Source organism: Pieris napi, chromosome Z (genome assembly GCF_905475465.1).
Source record: "Pieris napi chromosome Z, ilPieNapi1.2, whole genome shotgun sequence".
In the NCBI taxonomy this organism is placed as follows: Eukaryota; Metazoa; Arthropoda; class Insecta; order Lepidoptera; family Pieridae; genus Pieris; species Pieris napi.
The window spans coordinates 7,977,709-7,987,975 of record NC_062259.1 but is presented as its reverse complement, the minus strand read 5'-3'; the positions used below and the strand labels follow the sequence as shown (position 1 = coordinate 7,987,975).

Sequence of the window (10,267 nt, the reverse complement as noted above, 5' to 3'; positions counted from 1 at the left end):
GAGGCATTGCCGTCAACATAGCAACATAACGAAAACTACATCGATAATTCCCGGGTCTGCAGCTACAAGTACATAGGACCTATATGACGATATAGCTATAGGTTGTTATAAATATTATTAATAAATAAAATATATTACGAAATTTATTTTATTATATTATATGATATCCTAAGTCCCTTCTAGAGAAATGAATGTATTATTTATTTATTAAATTAGATACGAAGACGTTAAAAATTATATTTGGCCTATTTTATACACTCTCGGGAACTAACGGATCACTAAATACAATTTGGAAATAGTAAAATGCGTAATCTGTTTACTATTCCATCTATGTATATCAAAGAAAGTCGTGTTAGTTACCGATTTGGCCGAAAATTGGTATTTAGTTAAACAAAATAACTTACAGCTACTATAACAAAACGCAACTTACAGCTAAAATTAATGTTATCTATGATTAAGTATGATTGAAAATTTGACAATTAGAAGTTTTGTAGGTTGATGTGTTTATTTCGAGTTTCCATTAGCTTATCGTGCCGATATTATCATTAACAATGCCACGACCAACAAGATCGAATCTTTCCCGACAAAGCCGTAATGACCGATTTGATGATGTTTTTTTATTTTTGATAACGTCTGTCGGGTCCGCTAGTAATTACATTAATAGTCTTTATTTGATAATTATTAGGTATTTAATTGAAAACTAATTCAATTATCGACGGTGTTGCTTCAATCACGATACTTAGAATAAATAACATTTTATTAGAATTCATCAGAAATTCGTTCTATTACGGAAAAAAACGTAACATTCTGAATATTTTATACATTTATCTTCAAGTAAACTTCACTTATTTTTGTATTTAAGTTGACAAATTATTATTGAACCCATTAAATCTATATATTTACGCTTATTTCTTAATTTTTTTTTAATAAATAGGTATCTATGCATATTTATTTCATATTTCTGAATTTAATGGCAAAAGCGAATTTCTTTTTATAATCATCATATTTTTCTTGCAAAAGATGTTGCGTACCGACGGAATGTACATGCTACACACTCATCTGAGGAGTAAACGAATTTCTCAAATCTAACATAAAAAAGGGTGCGTGTACTTATGTACGCGTGTAAGAAGTTATACTTGTTTGGCATTATTAAAAATAGTTTTTGATTGCATGCAAATAATTAATAACAATTAAATAATCAAAGACTGGAAAAGGAGTCATTATAGTCAATAAAGTTCAGTTTACATTTGAAAAATTAAATAAATAAGTATTTATTATTATTCTCTTACATTAAGTGTAACATAAATTCTATTATTATTCGAATGTTGTTTTTAAATTATGTCCAATGCCGTAGCATCTTCCGTGGGCAACTTCATTCTGATAATTTTATGTCACAGTGCGCGCGCATTGTAAAATTTACTCTCATCAATTTTTCATAACGCGCCTAAAGAAGTATAACTTCAAAAATGCTTAATCTTACTTTGTGTTATGTTGATACTGATTGTAGCCTTGATCCATCTTAAACCTTATTTTTCATATCACTCTCTAATAAACTAGATACTGATTTCTTTTGAGAACTAAGCGCGAGCATCAAGAGGGAGAAGATAGTTGAAATATTCGAAGGCTGTGGCCAGAAAATCCAAGATCGTTATCTTATTATATGAGAGTGGGAGAACTTTCATGGCACGAACATTGCCTCAGTTGCTACGTCTGCGGCTGTCCGTTATTACACACCTGCTACACCAGAAATTCAAAACTCTACTGCAAACCCGATTACGATAGGTTAATATAATATTATCAATTTCATAGAACTTAAGCGACTTCTTGCGATGCTAGCGAAATGCCATGCGAAATTGCTTTGCGCTCTTTTTACATATAAATCCATGAATCCTATTTGTCCCAGATTATTCGGCGTCAAATGCACCAGATGCGGCGACAGGCTTCTTCCGCAAGAAATGGTCATGAGAGCTCAAAAATATGTGTTTCATATACAATGCTCCGTGTGCGTTATGTGCTGTCAACCCCTGCAAAAAGGAGAACAATACGTTGTCAGAGCTGGCCAAATCTTTTGTAGACAAGACTTCGAAAAGGAAATGTATCTGATGCAACATGCCGAAGATGATATGATAATAGATGAATCAGAACGGCCTAGGGACGGACGGCGTGGACCAAAACGCCCAAGAACGATTTTAACCTCAGCTCAGCGCAGGCAATTTAAAGCCTCATTCGAAGTGAGTCCTAAGCCTTGTCGAAAAGTTCGTGAAGCTTTAGCGAAAGACACAGGCTTAAGCGTCCGAGTTGTACAAGTTTGGTTCCAAAATCCAGTACATCAATGGTACTGGAGAGCTCCCGCCCAGAGATGAGAACAGTACTCCATGTGGGGCCGAATTTGCGGTTTATAGAGTTTGAAACGGTGGCCCGGAATGAAGTACCGTCTTGCCTTGTTGAGCACACGAAGCTTTTTGGTGGCTAATTTATCTGTATCTGTTTCATGACCATTTGTCAATCTAATAGCCAAGTAGGTGATCCAGCGCCTGTCGTCAACTTTTTGGGCCAAAGGCTAGCTGGTTTCCTCACGATGTTTTCTTTTATGAGAGTCGAGGATTGGTAATAAAAATGCACTTTTTTGGGAAGGGGTTTAATTGAAGCAATGACACAATTTCGCAAATTAATTTAAGAGGAGTTAATTTATATACACAGCCTTTGTATACTTATATTAAAAATCTTTGATAATTGCAAAGATGTTTAATATTTACAAATAATAAATTATATTAAAATATTACAACGTCATCATTATCTGTGTCTTACGCTAAGAACTCACGAAGCAGTTTGCTCCCGCGCCCGCTGTGGTGGCGGTTTGTTGTTTTATTTTCAAAACTCACGAGGCCGGAGTTTTGTGCGGTTACGCAGCCGCCGCGGTTGCGATTATCGCCCGCAAACTTGGGGGCTGATTATCGCAATACGGGCGGTTGCAAGCAACGTCGCCCGCAAACCGACTGCGGAGCGCGCGGGAGCTACCCGCGCAACCGCGCCCGCCGGTACAAGATGACCGCCGGTGCAGCGGGACCCGCAAACAATCGCACACGCCGCGGGTGTAAAACGTGTCGTGAAATGTGATTTAATTTTTGGCATAAATATCTGTATTCTACAAAGGCTGCGGGCCCGGAACCGCGACGGGTGCGGGTGCAAAACGCTTCGTGAGTTCTGAGCGTCATACATTACACGGGTAATCATAACGTAGTATAATAAGTAATCGGAGACTTGTCTACTATATTATACAGTATTACTACTATATTTACATTATTCTCTAATAAGTAAAAACATGGAGATCTCCTGGCATTTACACCTTATATATAATGATATCAATTATTTATACAAGCATAACATCTGATGAACCTATCTTCCAAATAGTTGTGAGTACAGATAAGTACATAAGGCATTTTTTTTTTTTTTTTTCTTTTATATTTTTTTTTCCCTTTCAACGTCTCTTATAATTTTAATGGTAGTGAATCTGCTGTGAGTTCTGAGCGTCATACATTACACGGGTAATAATAACGTAGTATAATAAGTAATCGGAGACTTGTCTACTATATTATACAGTATTACTACTATATTTACATTATTCTCTACTAAGTAATAACATGGAGATCTCCTGGCATTTACACCTTATATATAATGATATTAATTATTTATACAAGCATAACATCTGATGAACCTATTTTCCAAATAGTTGTGAGTACAGATAAGTACATAAGGCATTTTTTTTTTTTTTTTTTTTTCTTTTATTTTTTTTTTCCCTTTCAACGTCTCTTATAATTTTAATGGTAGTGAATCTGCTTTCCACAATATTTTCAATATTAAAATTTCGGTCGGGCTGTCAGAATTGCCTGCCAAGGACTCGGTGTAGCGTGGGTATAGCCATATAAGCCAAAATAATACACATAACTACAAGCGATAGATATAGTACGCACTAATCACTAATGCTAAGTGATAAAAATATTTAAAAACGATAGTGATAAATAATAAATTCCTTTACATTAAACAATAAATAGCTAGATTTTTTTTTTACTAAACTTTTTTAAACTTTTATATTTTTTTTTACATTTCTTTTTTTGAAGTTTTTATATATTTTTTATTAACACGTTTTTTATTGTTTTATTTTTTTACATTTTCTTTCGTTCATTATTATATTTCGTTCAACTAAGCAATACACTCATCCGGATCTTAATCTATTGTCTAATTATACAGCGTATCACTAAGGCGTTATTTGGTATATGTAAAAATTTTGAAATTAATTTTGTGATATAAATGCATATAAACCTTATAATTTCGCTGGTAATACATAAATAGAGAATACAGAAGTAAAAATTAACGATTCAAAAGCATAAGTAGACATCTAATATTTTTGAAAGACCGATTGGAATGATCTATGTTGTTAAAATTTTGCTAATAATACTAATCAAACAATGACACAACTGAACTTAACACAAAATTCAAATTATTAGTAAGAATCAACAAATACTCTTCTGAGGTATTTAGTCTAGAAATATCTAATGAAAGCAATCTTCAATAATTATCCTTAAATATTCTATATATATATACACGATGCAAGGCAAAACTGTGATACCTAGATGTTCATATATTCGTCATCTAGCCGCTAATTTCGTACAACTACATAACCTTATTTTTGTATTTTGCGTTTTTAATTTTTTTTTTTTTTTAGATTTTTTTTTTTTGTATTTTTTATTATTATGAAGATTTATAAATTATACCTAGCAAGTTGTCCATTAATCTCTACTTCGTTTAAGGACTAGATATAAAATGTATTATTTCGGTTTATTGCGATTTAAAATTCATAAAGATTACGTAATCAAACATAAACTGTAGTCAAATATATAAACATATAAACGAATTTGTAATCTAATCTAGTCATAGCATACTTTTGAACCAATTGAAAAATGCGACTTCAGTAGTAAGAAAATAGGAACCTGTGTTATTAGCTGTAGAGATGATTGGACAAATTGAATCCAACAATTTATTCATTACAATATTAATGCCTAACAGATTTAGTCTTGAGCACGGAATATGCTTACGGGGTAATAAGAAAGCTTTACTCAGAACTTCGGAAGACGTCAGTGGAAAACTGGAGTAATGAACATCTACTAAAGATATGGGATAAGCAATTACGAAGCCTATCCTTATACTAACAACAATGGCAATCTAATTAGAGACCTTGCTATGTTGAGAACTAAATTTAAAAAATATTGCTACACGAAATAGAATTCTACAAAGGCTGCGGGCCCGGAACCGCGGCGGGCGCACAGTATTACTGCTATATTTACATTATTCTCTAATAAGTAAAAACATGGAGATCTCCTGGCATTTACACCTTATATATAATGATATTAATTATTTTTACAAGCCTAACTTCTGATGAACCTATCTTCCAAATAGTTGTGAGTACAGATAAATACATCAGGCGTCTAATTTTTTTTCTTTTTTCTTTTATATATTTTTTTTGTATTTTCTTTTATGTAAAAAAACTATGTATTATAGTAATAGGCTAATTTGTACATATATTATGTCCAAAGAGCGGTGCTATGATCCTTTGAACGTCTCTTATAATTTTAATGGTAGTGAATCTGCTTTCCACAATATTTTCAATATTAAAATTTCGGTCGGGCTGTCAGAATTGCCTGCCAAAGACTTGGTGTAGCGTGGGTATAGCCATATAAGACAAAATATACACATAACTACAAGCGATAGATATAGTACGCACTAATGCTAAGTGATAAAAATATTTCAAAACGATAGTGATAAACAATAAATTCCTTAACTATTCAAATATTGTGATCCGTGCGTGGCCTGTTATATAAATATATATATATTTCAAGTCGTGACTTAAGCGTATCTAGCTATTTATTTTTTTACTAAACTTTAATATTTTTGTTACATTTCTTTTTTTGAAGTTTTTATATTTTTTTTATTAACACGTTTTTTTTATTGTTTTATTTTTTACATTTTCTTTCGTTCATTATTATATTTCGTTCAACTAAGCAAATCACTCATCCGGATCTTAATCTATTGAGTTAACGATAAAGCGTATCACTAAGGCGTTATTTGGTATATGTAAAAATTTAGAAATTAGCCCAAAACTTATACCGGTTAATTTTGTGATAAAAATGCATATAAACCTTATAATTTCGTTAGTAATACTTAAATAGTTCAATATAGAAGAAAAATTTACGATTCAAAAGCATAAGTAGACATCTAATATTTTTGGAAGACCGATTGGAATGATCTATGTTGTTAAAATTTTGCTAATACTAATCAAACAATGACTCAACTGAACTTAACACAAAATTGAAATTATGAGTAAGAATCAACAAATACTCTTCTGAGGTATTTAGTCTAGAAATATCTAATATCTAATGCAAGTAATCTTCAATTATCCTTAAATATTCTATGTATATACACGATGCAAGGCAAAACTGTGATACCTAGATGTTCATATATTCGTCATCTAGCCGCTATTTCGTATTACTAAATAACCTTATTTTTGTATTTTGCGTTTTCATTTATTTTTTTGTTTTTTAGATTTTTTTTTTGTATTTTTCATTATTATAAAGAATTATAAATTATACCTAGCAAGTTGTCCATTGATCTCTACTTCGTTTAAGGACTAGATATAAAATGTATTATTTCGGTTTATTGCGAATTAAAATTCATAAAGATTACGTGATCAAACATAAACTGTAGTCAAATATCTAAACATATAAACGAATTTGTAATCTAATCTAGTCATAGCATACTTTTGAAGCAATTGAAAAATGCTACTTCAGTAGTAAGAAAATAGGAACCTGTGCTATTGCTGTAGAGATGATTGGACAAATTGAATCCAACAATTTATTCATTACAATACTCATGCCTAACAGATTTAGTCTTGAGCACGGAATATGCTTACGGTGTAATAAGAAAGCTTTACTCAGAACTTCGGAAGACGTCAGTGGAAAACTGGAGTACTGAACATCTACTAAACATATGGAATAAACAATTACGAAGCCTATCCTTATACTAACAACAATGACAATCTAATTAGAGACCTTGCAATGTTAATAACTAAATTTAAAAAACATTGCTACACGAAATAAATAGTATACGAATTTTTGACATCTGTATTCTACAAAGGCTGCGGGCCCGAAACCGCGGCGGGCGCGTGTGCAAACCGCTTCGTAAGTTCTGAGCGTCATACATTACACGGGTAATCATAACGTAGTATACAAAATAATCGGAGACTTGTCTACTATATTATACAGTATTACTACTATATTTACATTATTCTCTAATAAGTAAAAACATGGAGATCTCCTGGCATTTACACCTTATATATAATGATATTAATTATTTTTACAAGCATAACTTCTGATGAACCTATCTTCCAAATAGTTGTGAGTACAGCTAAGTACATCAGGCGTATAATTTTTTTTATTTTTTCTTTTATATATTTTTTTGTATTTTATTTTATGTAAAAAAACTATGTATTATAGTAATAGGCTTATTTGTACATATATTATGTCCAAAGAGCGGTGCTATGATCCTTTGAACGTCTCTTATAATTTATAATGGTAGTGAATTTGCTATCCACAATATTATCAATATTAAAATTTCGGGCGGGCTGTCAGAATTTCCTGCCAAGGTCCTATTTATTTTTTTACTAAACTTTTATATTTTTTTTTTACATTTCTTTTTTTGAAGTTTTTATTTTTTTTTTATTTACACGTTTTTTTATTATTTTCACATTTTCTTTCGTTCATTATTATATTTCGTTCAACTTAGCAAATCACTCATCCGGATCTTAATCATTTGAGTTAACGATAAAGCGTATCACTAAGGCGTTATTTGGTATATATGTAAAAATTTAGAAATTAGCCCAAAACTTATACCGGTTAATTTTGTGATATAAATGCATATAAACCTTGTAATTTCATTAGTAATACTTAAATAGTTCAATATAGAAGAAAAAATTACGATTCAAAAGCATAAGTAGACATCTAATATTTTTGGAAGACCGATTGGAATGATCTATGTTGTTAAAATTTTGCTAATACTAATCAAACAATGACACAACTGAACTTAACACAAAATTGAAATTATGAGTAAGAATCAACAAATACTCTTCTGAGGTATTAAGTCTAGAAATATCTAATATCTTATGCAATTTATGTGAAGCAATCTTCAATAATTATCCTTAAATATTCTATATATATACACGATACAAGGCAAAACTGTGATACCTAGATGTTCACATATTCGTCATCTAGCCGCTAATTTCGTACAACTAAATAACCTTATTTTTGTAATTGGCGTTTTTTTTGGTTTTTGTATTTTTTTTTTGTATTTTTCATTATTATGACGAATTATAAATTATACCTAGCAAGTTGTCCATTGATCTCTACTTCGTTTAAGGACTAGATATAAAATGTATTATTTCGGTTTATTGCTAATAAAAATTCATAAAGATTACGTGATCAAACATAAACTGCAGTAAAATATCTAAACATATAAACGAATTTGTAATCTAATCTAGTCATAGCATACTTTTGAAGCAATTGAAAAATGCTACTTCAGTAGTAAGAAAATAGGAACCTGTGCTATTGCTGTAGAGATGATTGGACAAATTGAATCCAACAATTTATTCATTACAATACTCATGCCTAACAGATTTAGTCTTGAGCACGGAATATGCTTACGGTGTAATAAGAAAGCTTTTCTCAGAACTTCAGAAGACGTCAGTGGAAAACTGGAGTACTGAACATCTACTTAAGATATGGAATCTAACCTATAGCCTATCCTTATACTAACAACAATAACAATCTAATTAGAGACCTTGCAATGTTAAGAACTAAATTTAAAAAATATTATTACACGAAATAAATAGTATACGATTTTTTCATTATTTGAATGCGTAATCTATAACGACCTCATCCAAGATCTATAGTTTACGCTGCGAATTAATAAAGAAATAGAGGCACGGTGGAAAAAGTCTCCAATTAAAGTGTTTCCGTTTAAGGCGTCTCGATGGTATTAATATATAACAGTATTTAACAGCTTTAATAAATATATCTTCTGATGCTACGTCGGTGTGTATATATGTGTATAGAGACCATACACGATGCAAGGCAAAACTGTGATACATAGATGTTCATATATTTTTCATCTAGCCGCTATTTCGTATAACTAAATAACCTTATTTTTGTATTTTGCGTTTTTAAATTTTTTTTTGGTTTTTTAGATTTTTATTTTATTTTTTATTATTATGAAGAATTATAAATTATACCTAGAAAGTTGTCCATTGATCTCTACTTCGTTTAAGGACTAGATATAAAATGTATTATTACGGTTTATTGCGAATAAAAATTAATAAAGATTACGTGATCAAACATAAACTGCAGTCAAATATCTAAACATATAAACGAATTTGTAATCAAATCTAGTCATAGCATACTTTTGAACTAATTGAAAAATGCGACTTAAGTAGTAAGAAAATAGGAACCTGTGCTATTGCTGTAGAGATGATTGGACAAATTGAATCCAACAATTTATTCATTACAATACTCATGCCTAACAGATTTAGTCTTGAGCACGGAATATGCTTACGGTGTAATAAGAAAGCTTTACTCAGAACTTCGGAAGACGTCAGTGGAAAACTGGAGTAATGAACATCTACTAAAGATATGGAATAAACAATTACGAAGCCTATCCTTATAATTACAACAATAACAATCTAATTAGAGACCTTGCAATGTTAAGAACTAAATTTAAAAATTTTGATACACGAAATAAATAGTATACGATTTTTTCATAATTCGAATGCGTAATCTATAACGACCTCATCCAACATCTATAGTTTATGCTGCGTAATAATAAAAAAATAGAGGCACGGTGAAAAAGTCTCCAATTAAAGTGTTTCGTTTAAGGCGTCTCGATGGTATTAATATATGTATAACAGTATTTAACAGCTTTAATAAATATATCTTATGTGTGTTGTAGGCACAATGAACACAATGATCCATAGACGAGAAAAATTAGTATACAAAATATAATTTTGTGTCCATAAAGACATCGAACTTGCTGGAGCTTTGTCTCTATTCACACAACTTGGGAGGTAACTGAACCGCACTAAAGGAGCAGGAAACCAATGTAGGTAAACTATCTAATATTAGGCAAAATCTTAAATTATTGGCGAGTATGTTAGCTAATGGATATT

At 31.1% G+C, this 10,267-nt stretch overlaps 1 protein-coding gene across 1 annotated transcript; it reads left to right on the top strand.

The window, feature by feature from the left end:
- The first annotated feature begins 303 nt into the window (after positions 1-303).
- Positions 304-2,404, top strand: LOC125062592 (LIM homeobox transcription factor 1-beta.1-like). Its single transcript, XM_047668603.1, is given in 4 exon segments — positions 304-307; positions 1,576-1,658; positions 1,661-1,782; positions 1,904-2,404. Coding segments are annotated over 4 exon segments (669 nt in total). The 3' UTR covers positions 2,364-2,404.
- The last annotated feature ends 7,863 nt before the right edge of the window (positions 2,405-10,267 follow it).